Source organism: Blastomyces gilchristii (assembly GCF_000003855.2).
Source record: "Blastomyces gilchristii SLH14081 genomic scaffold supercont1.24, whole genome shotgun sequence".
NCBI classification, from domain to species: Eukaryota; Fungi; Ascomycota; class Eurotiomycetes; order Onygenales; family Ajellomycetaceae; genus Blastomyces; species Blastomyces gilchristii.
The window spans coordinates 574,012-593,885 of NW_003101658.1; the positions used below are offsets into that span (position 1 = coordinate 574,012).

General features: G+C 47.0%; 7 protein-coding genes and 2 non-coding genes across 10 annotated transcripts; 5 read left to right on the forward strand and 4 right to left on the reverse strand.

Moving 5' to 3' along the window:
* Nucleotides 1-2,269, forward strand: BDBG_08529 (acetyltransferase). Its single transcript, XM_031723602.1, has 2 exons — nt 1-1,386; nt 1,455-2,269. Exons 1-2 carry the CDS (start codon nt 572-574, stop codon nt 1,864-1,866), a joined length of 1,227 nt encoding a protein of 408 aa, XP_031580819.1. The 5' UTR covers nt 1-571; the 3' UTR covers nt 1,867-2,269.
* A 362-nt stretch (nt 2,270-2,631) lies between these two features.
* BDBG_08530 (uncharacterized protein) lies at nt 2,632-6,522 on the forward strand (the record flags this gene model as incomplete). Its single annotated transcript, XM_002621112.1, has 3 exons — nt 2,632-3,477; nt 3,559-5,163; nt 5,233-6,522. The coding sequence occupies 3 exons, from the start codon at nt 2,632-2,634 to the stop codon at nt 6,520-6,522; spliced, it is 3,741 nt and encodes a 1,246-aa protein (XP_002621158.1).
* A 935-nt stretch (nt 6,523-7,457) lies between these two features.
* BDBG_08531 (AkeP protein) lies at nt 7,458-8,597 on the forward strand (the record flags this gene model as incomplete). Its single annotated transcript, XM_002621113.2, has 1 exon — nt 7,458-8,597. One exon carries the CDS (start codon nt 7,458-7,460, stop codon nt 8,595-8,597), a length of 1,140 nt encoding a protein of 379 aa, XP_002621159.1.
* On the reverse strand, nt 8,047-11,031 carry BDBG_08532. Of its 2 annotated transcripts, XM_031723604.1 has the most exons (4): nt 10,739-11,031; nt 10,419-10,525; nt 9,946-10,314; nt 8,047-9,877 (listed from the first exon to the last, which is right to left on the reverse strand). In XM_031723604.1, exons 3-4 carry the CDS (start codon nt 10,276-10,278, stop codon nt 9,032-9,034), a joined length of 1,179 nt encoding a protein of 392 aa, XP_031580821.1. In that variant the 5' UTR covers nt 10,279-10,314; nt 10,419-10,525; nt 10,739-11,031; the 3' UTR covers nt 8,047-9,031. The 2 variants fall into 2 exon arrangements, with proteins under 2 accessions (XP_031580821.1, XP_031580820.1); XM_031723603.1 differs by having other exon boundaries at nt 8,516-9,877; nt 10,419-11,014.
* A 1,378-nt stretch (nt 11,032-12,409) lies between these two features.
* On the forward strand, nt 12,410-13,041 carry BDBG_08533 (carboxylesterase; the record flags this gene model as incomplete). Its single annotated transcript, XM_031723605.1, has 3 exons — nt 12,410-12,449; nt 12,555-12,778; nt 12,958-13,041. 3 exons carry the CDS (start codon nt 12,410-12,412, stop codon nt 13,039-13,041), a joined length of 348 nt encoding a protein of 115 aa, XP_031580822.1.
* Nucleotides 13,042-13,319: 278 nt separating this feature from the next.
* Nucleotides 13,320-13,442, forward strand: BDBG_17776. The gene has a single exon. It is a non-coding gene; the product is annotated as a tRNA-Ser (tRNA).
* Nucleotides 13,443-13,679: 237 nt separating this feature from the next.
* On the reverse strand, nt 13,680-13,795 carry BDBG_17777. The gene has a single exon (XR_004198605.1). It is a non-coding gene; the product is annotated as a 5S ribosomal RNA (ribosomal RNA).
* A 1,350-nt stretch (nt 13,796-15,145) lies between these two features.
* BDBG_08534 (uncharacterized protein) lies at nt 15,146-17,212 on the reverse strand. The gene has a single exon (XM_031723606.1). It carries the CDS (start codon nt 17,056-17,058, stop codon nt 16,072-16,074), a length of 987 nt encoding a protein of 328 aa, XP_031580823.1. The 5' UTR covers nt 17,059-17,212; the 3' UTR covers nt 15,146-16,071.
* Nucleotides 17,213-18,187: 975 nt separating this feature from the next.
* Nucleotides 18,188-19,343, reverse strand: BDBG_17778 (uncharacterized protein). The gene has a single exon (XM_031725426.1). It carries the CDS (start codon nt 19,255-19,257, stop codon nt 18,955-18,957), a length of 303 nt encoding a protein of 100 aa, XP_031580824.1. The 5' UTR covers nt 19,258-19,343; the 3' UTR covers nt 18,188-18,954.
* Nucleotides 19,344-19,874: the final 531 nt, after the last annotated feature.

Sequence of the window (19,874 nt, forward strand, 5' to 3'; positions counted from 1 at the left end):
ACAACTTGTAAGCATGGTTCAGTCCACCGGCCGGATCCTTAGTCAGTCCTTATGTAACTCATGCCTCAATCGAGCTGTTGGAGCTAGCTCAGGCTGTACATCCGGGTACATCCATCCAACTGTCCCCAGCATGTAGCATAATAATACTCTTTATTATTCTTCAAAAATCATGGTTTTGCAGTCTCATGTTCCACCGTGTCTTGTTCGCTGCTCCTCCGCCTTTGGGCTCTCCAAGTTGTGACCTTGCTTTCGTCGGGCCTCGAGATCAGAAAGTTGGTCCTCCCCCACCTATATCGAGCTATATCAAGCAGCTCTCACCGACAATCTTGAGCTGGCAAGCCTCGTTTTCCAAGGCATCTAACCCCTCAGCTCTTTCTTAAGGCAAGCTCGTGGTGGCCCAGGCTATTTCTTCTCGCTACCAACCCGTTTTACCCCAACCATAGCAACAGCAGATCTATATTTAACATTAACAATAATACACTTTTAACAAACTTCCTCCCAGAAAAATACTCAAGAGTTTGCAAAGAACGACTTGCTCCTAGCTCTTAGTTTCCGGCGCCTAGCAGACAGCATGGATGGCGTCTCTGGGAAAGTGCTGGGCCACGTCCACCAACGCCCAGCGGCAAATTATGGCCTGACCATTCAAATTCTCCGCAGCCTAGCTCTCCTGACCTGGTTCAACTGCTGCTGCGTCTGCATTGTCGCTACCCAGCTCGTGGGTGCCCCTCTCTATTTTATCCACCGCCAGTACTTCAACTCCTACATGGCCATGACGAAACGCTCCTTTGGCATCGCCATCACCGCTCTGACGGAATGGGGTTGCCCGACGCCTATCCGGGTCAGTGGGGACAAGAGTGTGCAAGGCCAGTTCTCCCTGACAAAGGATGGTAATGTGGAAACCTCGTTTCCCGAACGAATGGTTCTGATTGCCAACCATCAGGTCTACACCGATTGGCTGTACCTGTGGTGGTTCTCCTACACCTCTCAGATGCACGGCCATATATACATCATACTCAAAGAGTCGCTGAAATATATTCCCCTGATTGGCCAAGGGATGATGTTCTACGGCTTCATTTTCATGGCGAGAAAGTGGATTTCGGATAAACCTCGGTTGCAGCATCGCCTCGAGAAACTGAAAACGGTCCATGAGGAGGGTAGATCTGGTTCACGGGTTCTGGACCCGATGTGGCTCCTGATATTTCCTGAGGGTACGAATCTGTCACGGAATACGAAACGGATCAGTGACGCATACGGTGCGAAGCAAGGGATCCCGCCGTTGCGTCACCAGATTCTGCCACGTTCAACAGGCTTGTTTTTCTGTTTGCAACAGCTCAAGGGGACTATTTATTGGGTGTATGATTGTACAGTTGGCTATGAGGGACCACCGTAAGACTCATTAACATATTGATAGTCAAAAAATGGTACGCAGCTAATATAAATTCGTATGATCCTAGAAAGGGCAGCTATCCAGACGCCTACTTCACCATTCGCTCGACTTATCTAAAAGGCCGCCCTCCTAAAGTTGTAAACTTCTACTGGAGACGTTTTGCCGTTGCCGCGATTCCCTTGGATGACCAAAAGGAGTTCGAGGCATGGATACACGAGCGCTGGCTCGAGAAAGACGACCTCCTTGAACGGTTTTACGAAACGGGCCGGTTCCCGCCCTGCGAGTGGGAACCTTCCTCGAACGGTGATTTACAGAAACAAAACGAAGATGGCGCTAGTGTAAAGCCCAACAACCCAAGCTATTATGAGTCTGCAGTCAAGCTAACGTGGTGGGGGGAGTCGCTCCAGATTTTTGCTGTTCTAGTTGGTCTTGGCGCTTTCTTTTGTCTATTCCCTAGGTTTTGGAGAGTTGGGACTTGATCTGTTTGTCTCTCTCATTTCTTTATTCTTTTGAATTTTCTCATGACGTGGTGTGCTGGTGGAATATACCCTTGTTGAACGGAGCTGTTTCTTTTTGGAAAGGATATCTACTTTTCTTCCGGTTTTTGGGCTCTCTCTCGTTTTTTCCCCTCTCTAATAGAGCGGTAATGATTTAAGCGGGTTAACTTGAAGCATATTTTGGGACACTCTCGTCTTATGATTTATACCAAATGACGCTTCATACCTCACATTTGAGCACTCTTCACTCGGGTTTTTTTAAGAAGCCATGGGCAGCGGAACAGCGAACCAGTTTTGGTCGTTGGTTTAAATAATTGTCTATTTAATAAGAATCAATCAATACAATCCAACGATGTTACTATCTATGTTAATTTGGCTGCTAATAGTATTCCTCCTCATGTGTCAGGTCACGGGATCTGCAAATGTGGCGCAGGATATGCGTGGCTGGTGTCATAACGAGCCCAGCCACAGATCTAACTTCTAACAAATTCAGTGTCCAAAGAGACATGAAGCTCTCCGCATTCGACACATTCACCACCGCAGACATACTCCTATTGTTTATGGCATGCAGGGTATCCCGGTGGGACTATTTCATTTGCCTGCATTGCAACTCTTTCTTTCTAAGAGCCGTTTGCCATTGATAATGATATAGACCTTTCCGAAGCCGGCCCTTTGACATCGCGCCTCTGTCGCCCTCTTTAGATACCTCATACCTCCCGTCCCCGAGCGGGACCTACGTCTTCAACCATGGCGCCTCTCCAAAATGGGTACACCAACGGTGCACTCACGGAGCAGAGCATGCTAACAAACTACCGCTTCTCTGATATTCCCTCCGCCATCGACATCCCCGCCTCCACCTTCGATAGTGAAGTCGAAATCAGTCTTGAAGAGCTTCCCGACGATCCCACCGAGCTCTGCACCCTCCTCGACAACGAAAAGGCCGCAAAGAACTTCTGGGTCATTATCGCGCTCGCATACGCGAAACAAAACCAAATCGATCATGCCATCGACATTCTCAATCGCGGCCTCTCGTCCCTCGCGCAGGGCGTGACGAAGGAGAAGCTGGGCCTCCTGGGATGGATATGTTGGCTATACATGCTAAAGAGCAGAGAGGCTCCCCGTGTCGCTCCGGAGGGTCAACTGGTGTCTGAGGCGAAAACCAAAGATTACTATCTCCAGGCTGCTACATCTACTCTAAACGAGGCATCGCGGTTAAATCCCGCATTCCCTCCTCTTTTCCTCGCACGGGGCGTTTTGTCGATATTGCGCGCTTCGTTACAACCTCCCGCAAAAACTCTAAGACCCGGGACAGTCGATACTTCGGAACGAGTAGAGTCCTTGCGCCAGGCCCTTAAATGCTTCGATGAGTCGGCAAAATCGTTCGGTAACCGGAATATCATGGCCATTCTTGGGCGGGCGAGGGCGCAATATATGCTAGGTAGATATGCGGAGGCACTGGAAGGTTATCAGGAAGTTCTGATAAAAATGCCGAATATGAGAGATCCTGATCCCCGGATCGGGATTGGGTGTTGTCTATGGCAACTAGACTTCAAGGAGCAGGCCAAGACGGCTTGGAGTCGTGCTTTAGCTCTGGTGCGTTACCTTTTCCATTTAATTTTATCCAATGAAGCTATGTCATGGGAATTCTGCTAACAAACGTGTCCGATAACGCAGAATCCGGAATCAAAAGTTGCCAATATCCTTCTGGGAGCTTACTATCTCTATGACAGTTCTCGACACGCAACCAACGACCCCGCTTTCGGCTCGTTGTACAAAATCGCAATGACGCAGTATACACAGAAAGCATTTAAGCTGGACAAGGAAGACCCCATGACCTGCGCCATGTTTGGCGGCTACTTCCTGCTCCGCAAACATTTCCCAACCGTCGAAGCGCTAGCCCGCAAAGCGATCGAACTTACTGATGTTAACGCGATTGCTAGTGACGGATGGTATTTACTTGCACGAAAGGAGCATTTTGAGGGCAACGCAGCAAGAGCCAACGAGTATTACAACAGGTCAGACCAGGCGAGAGGGGGTAGCGATAAGGGATATCTGCCCGCGAAATTTGGCGCTGTACAAATGCAGGTGAAGACCGGTGACTATGACGGCGCCAAATTTCGTCTAGAAAAGATCATTCAGCAGACGAAGAATCCAGAGTCAATGACGCTGTTAGGCGCGCTCTTTGCCGAGGAAGTTTTTGCAGCACAGTCTAGCCAGCTTAAGGAGGATAAGTCGGCTGAAGTGAAGAAAGCCACCAGCCTCCTCGAGTCAGTACGTGCGTCGTGGAAAGATGAGAAGAAAAAGCTTTCCCCTGATGAGTCTGTTCTGCTTTATCTTGCGCGGCTATACGAGAGCGGTTCACCGGATAAGAGCATGCAATGCCTGCAGCAAGTCGAGCAGATGCAACTGGCTCAGATCCCGGACACTGAGCGGCCTGAAGATATCGATGACGAAGAGACCGTAAAGAACATGCTTCGGGAAAATTTGGCTCCTCAGCTGCTGAACAATATGGGCTGCTTTTTGTATCATTCTGAGAAGATTGAACTTGCACGGAACATGTTTCAAACCGCCCTCAATGCTTGCGTAAAGTCTCGTGATAGAGATGATTCTACCGATACAGATGCACTTGTGACTACGATTAGTTATAACCTCGCCAGAACTTATGAAGCCGCAGCTATGCCGGAGGAAGCGAAAAAGGTCTACGAAGGTCTACTCGAAAGGCATAGTGATTACACGGAAGCCAATGCCCGATTGACGTATATTGCTCTCCGCCAAAGCCCAACAGATGAAGGGCCGAAGAAAATGGCCAAATTATATGAGCTGGAATCCACAAATCTGGAAGTCCGCGCTCTGTTCGGCTGGTACCTAAGCAAATCGAAAAGAAAGGTGGCAAATATCGCCGAAGACCATGAACAACGTCACTACAAGCATACCCTTCAGGGCTACGATAAACATGATAGGTACTCGCTTACAGGAATGGGCAACATCTACCTCCTTGCCGCTCGAGACATGAGACGTGATACGGAGCAGGATAAAGAGAAACGAAGGAAGGTGTACGAGAAGGCTGTGGAGTTTTTCGACAAGGCGCTACAGCTTGATCCGAAGAATGCTTATGCGGCGCAGGGAATTGCTGTTGCGCTAGTGGATGATAGAAAGGATTACACGACTGCGGTACAGATATTCTCGCGCATTCGAGACACTTTGCGTGACGCTAGCGTCTACCTTAATCTTGGGCATGTATATGCCGAGCTTCGGCAATTTTCTAGATCCATTGAGAACGTAAGTGATTTGACTTCCTTTCAAGGAAAAGGTTGCCGTGATTTGATGATTTAACTAACATAATACTAGTATGAGGCCGCTCTATCTAAGGATAGACAACGCGATACCCAGATCCTCGCATGTCTCGGCCGTGTCTGGCTGTTGAAAGGGATGCAAGAAAACAACCTGGCGGCAATGAATACCGCCTTGGATTGTACACAACGCGCTCGCGCCATTGCTCCCGAACAAATTCACTTAGAATTCAACGTCGCTTTCGTCCAAAACCAGATCGCCCTACTTGTCATTTCTCTCCCGGAATCCCAGCGGACACTCCAAGACGTCCAAGCCGCCTCCGACGGTCTCGACGAGGCGATCAATACCTTCATCCAAATCGCTAAAGCCAAGCATCCACCTTATCCCCGTAGTTCCTTGGAGCAGCGCGCGAACATGGGCAAGAATACCATCCGCAAAAAACTCGAGCGGACGCTACAGAGCCAGAAGGAGTACGAGGAGAAGAACGCGACGAAATTACAGCAGGCGCGAGAGGCGCGGGAGGCTGAGTTGCGGAGACGCGAAGAGGAGAAGCGGAAGAAGGAGGAGGCTGAGTTGAAGCGGAAGAGGCAGATTGCTGAAGACAGGCAGCGGTTGATTGAGGAGGCGCAGCGCGTTGCTGCGATACGTGCGGAAGAAGAGAGGGCTAGGGAAGAGGCAGAGTATACCACCGACTCTGAGACGGGGGATAAGGTGAAGAGGAAGAAGAAGGCGGCTGCTAGTAAGCGGAAGAAGAAGGATGGGGAGGATAGTGGCGCCGGGAGGAAGTCGAAGGATCGGAGCACGGGCCCGGAGAGTGGGGTGGATTCTGACGCGGAGGATCAACCTGCGCCACGGAAGCGTAGACGCCTTGAGAGACGGTCTACTGCTAGGTCTAGTAAGTACAAGAGTAGTGAGATCGTGGTTGAGTCGGAGAGTGAGGAGGGTGGAGAAGGTGCAGAGGTCGAGGCCGGGGGAGCGAATGGGGCTAGTCATGACGTTGGGTCCCCCGTCTCGGATCGCGATGAGGATGAGGATATGCGTGGTTCTGCCGCTGCTAGACGAGATTCCGAGGATGAGGATGAGGATGCCGTTGTTCAACGGCGGCGGAAGAAGGTAACTCTTCGCATTGAGGATGATGAGGATGAAGAGGAGGGAAGTGAGGAGGAGAGTGGGGCGAATAGGGCGAGCTCTGCCTCACCCGCTGAGGAGGCTATTGACGAGGATGATCTTTTTGGAGATAGGAGCGGAGATGAGGCTGTGGACAGGGCTGGTAGTGATAAGGAAGGGGATGGAGGTAAAGATACGGAGATGAAGGATCGCGCCTATGAGGATGATGATGAAGAGTAGGTTATCTGTTTGAACCAGTCTCATTTCCATCCCTGGGCGGTATGAGTAGCGAAGCGGAAGGATTATACATTCCTACCCCCTATCTCACTGGGCCTCAATATGAGCGCTCTGAATCTGAAAATGTGAAATTATTCACAATGCTTCTCTCGACCTCCCACCCGGATCACTATATATACCTAGAGCTTCTCATTCTCCTCCATCGCCCCTTTTTTCCCATCTCATAATCGCTCTTTACGTTGTTTCCATGCCCATCCTCCGCTGGATTTATCTATTTCTTCATTATAAACATGGCCCGGCGTATTTTAGTGGTGCTGTCGGTGCGGTTAAATTTGCTAGTTATCAGTTGGTTTGAATTCCCATTCCCATTTCCATTCATACTTTTTGTCTTTAGTATTATATTATCCCTCCTTCATGCTTCCTCTCTTTTTTCCGGATTTTCAAGGTATACTCTGCCCAGCATCTCGCTTTATTTACTCTACATTATCACTATTTCTAGGTAGTTAGCAATGAATGGAGATTGATTCAATTCATTTTATTATTGCCCCCTATCACACTGAATTCAAAAACACTTGTGCCCCCATCAAATCCTAAAAGCTCTCTCTAGCGGCTGTCGCTCCCGTATGCATGGCCCAATGCCAATATCAACACTAACCCTGCTTGCTCCATTCCTATGGCCGGGATCTTCGGGCCGCCAGCTTAAAGCAACAATCACTAGATTGGATGCCTTGTCTATCAACCGTCACAGGAAGAAAGAAGTGCTTGAAGATCTCTGTTAGAGGCGGGGAAGCGGGTTGACATTGCTGGTAGCTTTCGTTCGGATCCAACTCTCCTTGTGACATGACATCCATGGATCTTTGATTGCTAAGGATATAGAACTATTGCTGACGTACTCTCTAATTGACTACTACTCTTTGAAGGCTATATAAACCGTAACAATGGCAGACAGGCGCCCTGCGCCCATCACCACCATCACCAAGGTCGCCTATTTCGACACCAAGCGGGCTGCCACCGACATCCCGTACGCGCGGTCATTCAGTTCCTCCCCCTCCTTTGTCGTTTATTCGGAAAAATTCATTCAAGACGTTATCGGCGACAATCCGCTACTATCTCTCGTCTCGTCCCGCAAGGATACAAAGGACCAATTCGCTCACGAAGCCGGCGTATACATCCGCAGCACAAACAGCATCTACTTCACCTCAAACTACCAGACCAGCGACCCCAGAATCGACCTCTACGCCATAACCGCCGATACCTGGCAAATTGAGAAACTCACCTCTAAACCAGGCTTTGACATCGTAAGCCAGCCCAATGGCGCCTGCAATTACCAGGACAAAGTCCTCTACTGCGCGCAGGGCGATATTCATAGGGGAAAGAATGGGGGTGGCAGCAGCCAACCATCCGCCCTCACCCTCGTCGACCCCGTCTCCGGCACCGCAGAGACGCTCCTGAACAACTTCTACGGCCGCGAGTTCTCCTCGCTAAACGACGTGGTCGTCCACCACGGCACGGGCGACATCTGGTTCACGGACCCGACATACGGGTATGAGCAGGCATTCCGCCCGCCACCCGTACTGCCCAAACAGGTCTACCGCTTCCGTCCCTCAACGGGCCAATGCTGGGCCGTCGCGGATGGGTTCGATATGTGCAATGGCCTCTGTTTCAGCCCAGACTACACCCTCATGTATATTACGGATACAGGCTCGATACAGAGTCATGGAGATATACGGGATGGACATAATTTCTCAGTCCGGGGGACATTGCCGGCTTCCATTTACGTTTATGATGTGGTTGAGTCGGGGACGCGATTGGCGAATCGGCGACTGTTTGCCTTTTGTGACAATGGGGTGCCGGATGGGATTAAGTGTGATGAAAAGGGGTATGTATATTCCGGGTGTGGCGATGGTGTGCATGTGTGGGACACTGAGGGGAGTTTGGTGGGGAAGATCGTTGTTGGGGGAACTACGGCGAATTTTTGCTTTGATGAGGAAGGGATCTGGATGTTTGCAGAGGAGGAGCTGTGGTTTTGTAAGCTGAAAGCTCGAGGGGCGTTGCTGGGGGTAAATTGGAATGGGTGAGTGAAATACTCAAAGAGAAGAGAGAAGGGAAGTGGGCTTTTATGGTCATTAGCTATTTAGTTTGAACAACCCCCGTATTACGGACATTTTCAGCTCAGACAAGACGTTTTTTAACCACCCATCGCTTACAGATTGTAGGTACATTCCATTGACAATGTGACCTAGAATCGTCCTCTTGAAACTATTACTAGCCCAAACCATTCCGATGCCACAGAGTTAAACCGAATTCAGAAGCTAGAACTAGACAATTACTTTCTAGAAATTTCAGGGTCAATCATTGTAGGTTTCTGTGAAAGTATATGATTGTAATATATGCCCGGGTATCGAACTAAATTACTGCGGACTAGGGTACATTAGACTACCTGGATGCGCGAAAGGATCTTCTTAACTTGCCCCTAAAGTAATTCCCATCACAGCCAGTACCTGACGCTGTTTCAGGGGAGATAAACGAGGTTGTCACTATCTTGCACGATCATCTCTTTGAGAACATGATCCAAAACATATCCGCATTTCTCCGCAGGATATTGGAGCAAGTTCACAATTCGAGGGTCTTCGTTGTGTTCGAGGAACATGCAAATTGCGAAACATTCCGAAGAAACCCTGTGATATATCCACCATTGATCCTCCTCGCACATTTTCCCAAGCCAATGGCTTAGTATGAGGAGTGCTCTGGGGTCCTTCTCCTGTAGGAGCTTGGTGTAGACGGGTTCGAGTCTTCCAATGAAGGTTATTAGCTTCCCAAAATTGTTTCTGTCGGCTTTGAGAGGCAACATGGGGCTGAGCATTCGAAGGGGCCAGTGATATGGGTTGGATTCTTCCGTGGTCGTTTCGTCGATCTCACATAGATCTGCAAGTTCTGGATGCAATCCCTCCCGGCCGGGAGAGTTATTGTTAAAGCTGTGATTCTCATCATCGGATTCCATGAAGGCTTCGAACCAAATGCTTTGTTGCAATTGCTGTATGGAGATGGCTTCGAGGATATATCGAAGCCCAGATTGGCCTAACAGCCAGGAGAGTCTCGTAGGGTCCGATGAAAATATCCAAGAATTAGCAGGTTTACACTCCTCTGACCTGAAAATAATGGTACCCAATAACATGCAAGTTGACATAAGAGGGTCCATATTGTGCTCGTCGATCGGCTTTGAAATTTCCTTGCGGTACAATTTTAACGCATTCTCCCAATGGATTGCTGCGGCTATATCAAATGATTTGTCATGAGGCAGCAAATGGCGGAGGTGTGTTACTGCGACACCAAAAACGGCGTGCATGAGGTATGGGTTCTAATATGAAACAAGTTTTAGTAGCCTGCACGGGAAACGGACGAAACAGGAGATCGATCGCAAAGTACCTGAAAAGCCAATTGCATCATTTTACCGCTCATGACTACCCGATGAGCATCTGACAAGGAAGATGCATGCGCGGCCATAGTTATAAAATGATGAAAAAACTCTACGGTTCTATGGCTTATTGACTTCATCACCGGGAGAAAGGCCTTATCAGTGGACGTATCCAGTTGCAGGACCCGATTGATTTTATCAGCTAAGTCGTCCACAGACATCGAGAACTGCACCGATGAAGGCGGAATATAGGTGCCAGCGGCCATTTGATAAGATTCCCCGTGCGTTATCGGTTGATGCCGCTGGACTGCTAATGCGGAGTAATCACAGCTTACCCCATACATCACACATCTTTGACAATTTGGTTTCGTCTCATCACACTTGAAGCTAGTATCAGCATCTTTTCCATGTGCAAAAGAGCTCAGTGGAACGGATGCATTGGGCTACTCCTGAGCTAATGATGCCAACGAGACATTGAACATACCTTGACTCTCCTTTTCTTGCAATTCAAACATCCAGTTCGAGACTTGCGATGAGGCCGACGGGCATGATAGACGGTTTCCTTAGGTTGTCGAGAAGGTCTATATGGTTCTTTAAAGCGGAAAATTAGCTGGTTTTTGACGAGGCGACTCTCCATTATAGGATGATGTTGGTCACTTCAAGTCCTCAAAAGGGAGTTCTGGCAAACGAGAAGCGATTACAAAGGATGGGAGCAATCAAGGCACCAGATGAAGCGCTCATATCAACTTCCAATATAGGCAGCTAAGAAGTAGTGTTCTGACTCCTGCAAAATGGGTCAAGTACCTTTTCAATGTTCAGAAAGGGGCTATGCTGTGCGCCACTGATACTCTTCTCGTCTTCCTGTCCAAATGTCACCAAAAAGCTGTTGATATCTGTCATAGCCCTCTGTAGTATAATCTGCCTTGCGAGAAACTGGGCCGAATCATGAGCCTGAGTGGAAGCCGGCAGCCTCGCCATTGTAACTGACCCGATGAGCTTCTAGACGCAATCACTCTCACATATCTCGGCCACACGGCCACTAAACTCGTATTCAGTGTGTTTCTTGTCCAGCTTTTGAAAAATAACAACAACACAGGAGGCTGAGCCTTTAACTGTAATTTTGTACTAATACGAAAAGGGAAAGGGCTCACTTTTGGGCAAAATAGTTTAAATTGACGTTTCTTGCAAATCTGCCCCTCAGGCGGGATTGTAGTTCATACCAGACAGAAAACAATTCGTATACATGGTTTAAAAAGGTTACGTTGCACTCAGCCTCATCCAGAGCTATTTTTTACCTATCTAATTGCTGTTATATATATATATATATTTTAGCATGGAGGGCCCTGCAAGGCGAACACATAACCCTAAGCATTTTGCTCGCCTACACTTGTTGAAATTTAGATTCTGCAGGGTATCATGACGGACTAAAAGCACCCCTAGGGGTCAAGATATGGCTCTCAAAGCCGCATGACGTTGCCTCACGGAATTTACCTGATGCTAGAAATGCTTTTGACTCGTACTGTTGAAGGCGCAAGCACCTGGGACTAGTTTAAGGTACCCCGGCGACGATTTCCGCCGGCAAGGCACGGCTTCTAAGTGGAAGTCCGCCCAACTGAAATGAACTTCTTACAGTCGCGGGTTGGATGATAACTAACCATCGGAGACAATGGTCTCGCCATGTATGCCTTGCCAGATTGTGTTAGCAGTAAACGTGCACACGACATTCTCCCCGGAATCAGGGAACAGGCCTAGGGAAGTGAAGATTGCTTATTTCTATCTGAACGTACGTGTCCTTTATGGCACGAAGCGGCGAGATAAATTTCTGGTACTTCATTTTATACATGGGGGTTTTGCTATATGTTTGGAAGTAAAGGCTTGCGCCATACAGAGCTGGACTTCATTGGATTATTTAATGGTGGCACAACTAATGCAAATGAATGCCTAATCCTCGTATCCCATAACTACCAGTATGATTTTTATCATACTACGTATGCTCCTCTATTTTTATTGTCACTGTCAACTGTGCGGCTAATCTGGACCATTAGGCTGGGGATGTGCGGCAGGGCTTTACGAACGCAAACATTCGCATTAATGATTATCTTGCTTCTCTCTAGTGACTACGATATACATTGGCTTATATGGAGGTGACCCAACGCTTATTACTGCGGTTGGATATGACGCAGGAGCTAGCATTATCACCACGATGCTTACGAGTAATGGCGGACGTGACAAGCTGCCATTTTCGAAGGTAAATCTTCCCCTCCTTCATGTCCACCCTTATCACTTCTAGTAGAAGCATGTTACGTTAATGCGAACTTCTAGGGCGATTTTATCTTCTCCCAATATCATACCACATCGCGGGGTGATTGTCTGCTGCAAGCAAATCTATGAAGATATACTTGAAGTTACAAATTGCGAATTCGATTTCTCTTCTTAAGGATTTTCCTGCGGACAAGCTCGTTTCAGCTGTCAACCATGAACTTATCGCTTAAGGGCATAATATCTGCCGTGGCAGGTTAGTCAGGTCAGTCCCAGATAGAGGCTTTGGGCTAATTATTGACGGCGCCTATATTCCCGATACATCCTAGATCTTATATACGCAGGGCCCGTTTTCACCAAGCTATCGCGGTGGAATCTTCAAACACACCCCAAGGAAGCCCATGGGATATCTTCGGACTCTGGGTTCCCAGAGAGGTTTCCTGCACGTGCCGAGTGATGTTTCCGGATGCAAGTGACGCCACATTCAAGCGAATTCACGATCTATTCCCCGTGCCATTGAACCAACCGGTGGAGACTCTAGCACGGGACCGGGTCACATCTGCGCTAGCAAATTTGCTAATTGCAGTATGAGCAGGCCTTCTGCATGTAAACCAAAGAACCACACCGACTAAAGATGAGGACGTCGCCCTTCAATTCCAATCGTACATTCGGAGATTCGTTACTGGAACTGGTGCTGAATTACCTATATATCTGGGCTCGTCTGGCTGGCCTCCCGACAAGCGGCTGATATTATAATCGTGAAGGCGGAAGCATTGGAACTTACCCGCGACTCGTGGAATGCTCATGGAATCAATGAAACATTGATAGATACTGCCTCTAGACTTTGAGAGTGGAGCGTGAGACGGTGGAGCTGTATCTGCCTCGTGTGCATGAAATTACGAGTGGCGAATATTACCGAAGACAGACCGAGACAACAATGACATTGAATGCTAATTATAGCGTTAATTTCTATATTATCATATCATTTCCGTCGACATTCGAGTGAGCGACATTCACCCAAAAAAAAAGGGGGGGAGTTGGTGGTCGAAAAAGGGGGTGGCGCGAACCATGACACTTTCTTAGTTATTATTTGTGTCTCAAGGTATGCCCAGAGTACTGCAAACACGGCACAGTGGTAGAGTGGTTAATACGTGAGACTCGAATTCTCCAAATGTGGTTAGTTCGCATTTGGTAAGCTTTAGACCATCTCATGCCTTCGGGCGCGTAGGTTCGAATCCTGCCTGTGTCGATTCTTTTTTTTTTTTCTGCATGATGTGTTTTCCTTGTTGACTCTGAACCTACTTTCATCTCTACTACTATATTGCTAGAATCAAATCAAAGATGAAGGAAGAAACAGTCAATTAATCAGATATTGAACAAAGCTCAGAAGAAAACAGTAAAAATTAAAAATTAAAGTTAAATAAATAGTCTTCAATTATTAATAATATAGAATTTTACAAATTCAATTCTAGAAGAGCATCAAAAAAACATACAACAGCCGGGATTCGCTGGTGGTCACCCACCCAACTACTAACCGGCCGGCGAGTGGCTTAAGTACGGCTGAGCGGACGGGAAGCCCTGCTTTCCACTCCCTATGGTCGTATGTGTTTATCCACCAAATGATTACCCTATTTATATCATAATGGATCTTTTGAAGAATGAAAATTTTTACACCTATTTTTCTATTTATATATGAAATATATAAAGATAACTAAGTACTCCGTATATTAGATATTACGGACGGACTCAGGTTTATTCTTTTTCTTTTATTTACCAATACGGATCTCAGTATTTTGTCAATATTTTTAATTTAGTTTGCGCTGAGCCCAGCCCGTTTCCTGAACATTTATTTTGTCCAATATGAGGTATCAAGGATGAGTATTGACATTTGAGGCATTTATCAGAGAATGGCATATCTACAAATCATGAATTCCCCCAGGTTATCAAAGTATTGTGACCCTGTCAAGCTCTGATAGATCCATCAGTCAGTGTCTTCATAAAGGGGGCTGGGGAAAGAAATTAGCTGTTTAGTGGCTAGCCTTCTTCAGACTTTTCAACAAATCTTAATTCTAACCCATTCATTGCTCCATACCTAGCGACTTTGTCTGCCAGACATGAAAAAACCAAATACATCATCTCACTACCTCCACGGAATTGATATACAAAAATTGTACCCATAACACCTGGGCAGCATTATCGGGAAGCGCTCTTCTACTCCGTTCCATGTCTGTAAAATGCGGCTGCATGAGAGCTTCTAGCACCAGAGGCAAGGTTGGCGGGTCTTGCGTAGGCAGGCCATTGTCTCTCGCCGGGACGCTTATACCTACGTCTATCGCCATTGCATCGTGATCTTGGAAGCGCTCCGGAACCTAGGAAATGGAGCACCATTGTGCGCACCCACAAAGGGTGGTGTAGTTGGACCAAATGCGTTTCGAGTCTGAATACGGGTCCTGCAGGATGTGTCTGCTCGTAGCGGTCCCCTCTACCAGGATGATATGCTACGTTACTTGAAGTAATACCGGGGGAGGGAAGCGAGCGGATAGAGACGATAGGATTGAACATGAGGTTGGTATGCGAAGAGACATTAGGCTTTTACGAGGTGCGTCTTTCCTCGCTTTCTAGATGCTTCACCGAGGCCTGCGTTGTGGAAATGCGGGGGATGCTCAGGTTCGCCTTGATTAATTCCAGGCTTCAAGGCTTGAAGAGTTCTAACGTGACGAAGGCCACACAGCTCGTGTGAAGACTCACTCCCATGGAACGCACAATGGGAACGGTAGCATCATTTCATCATCCCAATTCTCTTGAGCACACACATCCGCCAAACCCTTCGAGCTCTTCGCCATCCGAACCACCCGCATCCACAGCCGTCAGTGAAACAGTGCGCCAGAATCCTGAGAAAAAGGAAAGGACCAACAGGATCAGAGCGGAAAAATCACTGTCAAACTCTAATTACGAGGTTGCCAGCCGAATGCCAAAAACCCACGAGGATTACATTTGCAGGGTGCAATTAATAGTGGCCCATGTCTCATTAGCTCATCCTCTACATTCAACCCCCGCTACCAATTCTTCAGGCGGTTCCAGGTCGTGCTCGGGGGAACAAAGGCACTAAAAGCTCCATGGGTCGCGGTGCAATACCCCTCCTCAAAATGGAAAATACATGGGGAAAAAAAATGAAAAAAAATAGCATGAAGCGAAAAGGAAAAATGCACTGGCTGTGATTTAATTATTGGGACAAATGCCACGCTTCTCCTTTTTGTTGGGCTTTTCTTTCTGCGGATTAATTAAAGGTAAGGGCGAATACCCCTCGAGACTCTTTGTTTCAGCGACATGCTCATGCACAACAACACCCTGCATTTCCGTTCATATGAAAAGATGCATGGAAGCGGTGACACCCGATGATTTGCAACTATAATGCATTCCATTGGGGCTACCTATGCGCGACTTAAAAGGAATGGAAATGAGGAAATTTTACGTTAAATTGGATTCTTAGGCACATCAAATGGCTGCTCATTGATTCATCAACCGGCAATAATGAAGCAACAAAGTGGGACAGATAAATACATCAAACCGGGGCACAGGATCCATGCCAGAGTCGAACGGGCAAACTATGAAAAGTGAGCGTGCAGCATATTCGCCGCTGAATATAAAAAAAACCCCACTGCTCCCACTAGAAAGAAAGCGTTATGCTCTAGACGAAAATCACATGGCCAAAGAAGGGAGTCATATGGAAGTTTGGCTGATCAGGCGGGCTCCAAGCACCCAGTTTTTGATCCGGGAATGTCTCCGGGGAGGTGATGGTGCGGAAGAAATTCATCCGCCAGCACGTGCCTTGAAGACCTCTCTCGGGCACGTTAAAGAGCGCAAGCGGGATCTGGACTTCAGACTTCCAGGTCTTCGCTCTGCGATTGAGTGTGGGTTTCGGCAAACATCTCGTTCCCGAAGGGATCAGAAATGAAGGCATGATCCAGGGGGGTGTTTGGTGCGCGCACACGCGAGGGATTGTAAATGAACGACTGGTAGGTGACGTTATTCGGGTTTACTTCGAATTCGAGGTATGTCTGCGGTGCGTCGTCGCCGCGCTGTATGAACGCCTCCATCACTGAATACTTCCAGATGTCGTCGTTGGTGCCCTGTTTGGGGTCGAAATGGAAATCCTTCTCATCGTATGCCGTGAAGGTCAGATGGAGCATGGGGGAGATTTTGGAGGTTTCACTGCTATAGCAGAGGTCGACTTGAGTCTTCGGGAATTTCAATCCCTCGGGGACTGACTTGTCGAAGACGACCTTGCCTTTCCTCGGACATTCGGGAACCGTGACAGATGGAAGTTTTTGATCGCGACCGTGATCGCTCAGGACTTCTGCGTCTACAGAAACGGTCATTGCCGCCCCTAGGGCGCAGAGGAGGAGGGAGTTGAGGAGCATTATTGTAGCTGAGTGGATATATGTAACCAGAGTGATGGATTCTGGAAGGTGCTGAAGTGACAGGAGGCCGATGAGATGAAAAAAAAAAGAACTTGCTTTCAGTTCCCGGACGGGCTGTCTCATATATATAGCGCCAGGTAACGAGCTCTTATTGCATGCTGATCCCAAAAGCAAGCGTGGAATATTAAATCCGGGCCTCTCCTTTGTCAACGTTACAGGGTTCTGTAGTGTAGTGCGGCAAGACACAAGGTGCATACATACAGAGCGATTGCATGTAGCATAGAGCAACGCGGATTTCGACTCAAGGCATAACTGTCTGATAGCCTTCCGCAGCATGGCACTATATCCCGCCACAGCCGGGACAAACGGTTGTGGAGCCGTTCGTGGCTTGAGGTGTTGTCTTGACTGTGTTTTTATACGGGGTAAAGTAGCATCCATATCCATCTCGGCCAGCTCCAACTTATACCTCTGGAGCCTGCGGCGCTGCCAATGGATGCTATGTTCCGCGTTGAATGTAACTTCAACAAACGTGAGAGAGGGAGTTCTCCCCAGTGGTCTAGTGTCTACTTTTGTCGGGCAATGGCTCTCCTTGTCTTTCCCTCCTTCTCTCTCTCTGTATATCCGCCAGGGAAGAACTTCATAACATTCAAGATTCCGGTTCTGGCTCCAGTAAAGCAGCATATAGACAGTTAAGGGTTTCTGCGGGTATGTTATATTGAATTGACATACAGTAAATGATCATGGAAACAAAATCTTGATTTCACCTGAATGCAATGTGCATACGGAGTACAGAGTACATGACACACAGTATTATGCAAAATGTAATTAGCACATTCATCTCAAGATAAACTAACTATATGATGAGCCAGGGTCAATTGTTAATGGCTCAGCGAGGCAAATTCCTCAGCTCCTGTATTCAGACTGCATATCTAGAGCATCCTCTCTGCATACATACATACATACATAGTTATGTGATCTGAAAATTTATCCAATATGATAGGTAATTTTCTCATTATTGGCTAGAATAGTGTTTGCACATCCAGCTAGTGTTGATCACATCTTCTCTTCTGAATTCTAGTATGGCTCTAATGTATGAAGTTACTTCGCAGCATTCCTCGTACATCTTCATGATACTGATAATACTGCCTGCTTGGTCACTTTTTCGCTTTTTCCCTTTTACAAGATGTAGTTCAAAAAATGGTAAAGGATTATCAAAATAAATACTCTACAGGATCAATTTGTGTAGAACAAAAAAAAAAGAACTCGGAAAGAAAATTGGTTTAGATATAAATAAACCACCACCCACAGCTGTACAGACAAACTTAAAAAAACAAGCCGCGATGTTAAAAAACACTTTCTAAGTGATTTTACATAGAAGGTCGATCAATTTTATATCAGTAACCTGCTGTTCTCAAGTTTTTATGCTCAACTATGATGTGGTGTAAGCTTATGCTTGACTAAGTGGAGATATATTTCTTTATATGATAAGCTGTTGAAGCCCCTGTTCCTTTATGTTTGATCCCTACCTCTCACTTACTTAGTAAATGAGCATTGGTGATAATAATAATAGTATATTTAATAATAATGAATGATAATACAACAGCGCGGAGATTAATGAATTGCTTAGCAAAAATATGCTTATAAAGAGTTGTGAAAAACTGCAAGTTGAATTTTTTTTTTTTTAAACAAGAAAACCCTGATGATAACCCCCTCATTCAAATCATTGAATTATATATTAAAAAAGTTAGCTCCCTTGCACGTTGTTAAAATTTGCTCTCTGGTATCAAAACTTCAGGTAACTAACTGTGCGCCTCCCAACTGCATCGGAAGAATGCCAAGAACATATTTCTGCTCGTTCCACTTATCTAGTCTGAGATGTCCATCTGAGCGTCCTTTCTTATGAATTCTTTAACTGTCATCTTTTTACATAGATATAGCTATCCCCTACCTTATATGACTCGGTATCAGCTAACGAGAACATAGGGAAGCCCGCGTCACTTATCCATATCAAAACCTGGTGAGAAACCGAGCGGAAGAAGTTCGGACATACTGCGTAAATGCAAGCGGGGCCCCCCCACCTATGCCGCTTTCTATAGATAGCAGCGGATATAGAGAAACCAGCTCCGCCGCCTCAGCTTCCGGAACGGCCATGGAGGGGATGTCGAAAGCGGTGCAGGGGGTTTGTTTCCACGCTCATTTTGTGCTTCGGAGCTCTCGGCGTGTGTGAATTTCGTAACAGCGTCGTGGGGAGGGAGAATCCTGGGAAAAGGGGCCCCTTTTTGTAAGGTACGAGGATCATAGAGGTCTGCGCAGTTTGAGGCCATGCATGATTGTTCGCGGTCAAAGCGGATCGAGATACATGACTAATGTAAAGCTAGGACAGTTGAGCGGACGAGAAGCCTTGACTACTGGACCGACCATAATCATGAGAACAGGTACTGCATCTACCGATGTAGATATGAAGTTGATGAAGTATTCTGAGCACTTTTGTTGCATCATCGCTCTCCCGATTATTATCTTTGGTGGCGGAACAAGTAGGAACATCAACTTCTTTTGCCGCATTATAATCATCCATCGCTCTAGATCGCGTCGACGCAAAAAATCACATCCGGATCGTTCGATACGGAGTTGTCGGATCCTCATGTGGATGCCTCCTTGTTGAATGGACAAGGTATGAAGGACATGCAGCAGTCAACATAAGATCCGATACAACGGGTATTCAGGCGAATTTATTTTTTGGCTCCTGTGTATTTGCAAAATTCATATTGAAACTCAAATATTTCGGGATTGCGACCTGTATCGCGCTGTTAATCACAAAACCACATTTTGCAATCTCCCAGTCATTTATTTCTGGTTATCGGGTGATGAGATATTGTACTGCGACCTCACTTCTTGCAAAAGAAAACGTTCAGCCCATACCAATATGTCTAACACCCGAAAGTCTCCTGTTTCAAGTACACGGACCAGAACGAAAGACCGTGATGAAAACGGAGAAAGCAAAGGCCGACGTTTGAAATCTGGCTGTTTTGAAGAAAAGAAAAGGCGGAATGTAGTGAGTGATGAGAATTATATACCTGCTTTCCCATCGGTAGGTCTTTTAGTGGAAGGTTTCACAGAAGTTTTAATCTGGACCTCGAGATAAAATTGCTGTAGGAAACATGATACGATGACATGATGTATTTGGGGCCACTCGGGAAGAAGCTCCATACGGCTATTTGGCAGGCCGTTAGCCACGAAAAGCCCTGGATGTCTCAAGGTTG

Excerpts from the sequence above, each read along its gene's own strand:
- BDBG_08534 (XM_031723606.1), bottom strand. The coding sequence starts at position 17,058 with ATGGATATGGATGCTACTTTACCCCGTATAAAAACACAGTCAAGACAA.
- BDBG_08532 (XM_031723603.1), bottom strand. The coding sequence starts at position 10,571 with ATGGAGAGTCGCCTCGTCAAAAACCAGCTAATTTTCCGCTTTAAAGAA. Across the intron at positions 10,315-10,418 it reads GCAAGAAAAGGAGAGTCAAG|TGTGATGAGACGAAACCAAA; the intron begins GTATGTTCAATG and ends ACTAGCTTCAAG. Across the intron at positions 9,878-9,945 it reads TGATGCAATTGGCTTTTCAG|AACCCATACCTCATGCACGC; the intron begins GTACTTTGCGAT and ends GTTTCATATTAG.
- BDBG_08529 (XM_031723602.1), top strand. The coding sequence starts at position 572 with ATGGATGGCGTCTCTGGGAAAGTGCTGGGCCACGTCCACCAACGCCCA. Across the intron at positions 1,387-1,454 it reads GTTGGCTATGAGGGACCACC|AAAGGGCAGCTATCCAGACG; the intron begins GTAAGACTCATT and ends GTATGATCCTAG.
- BDBG_17778 (XM_031725426.1), bottom strand. The coding sequence starts at position 19,257 with ATGAGGATCCGACAACTCCGTATCGAACGATCCGGATGTGATTTTTTG.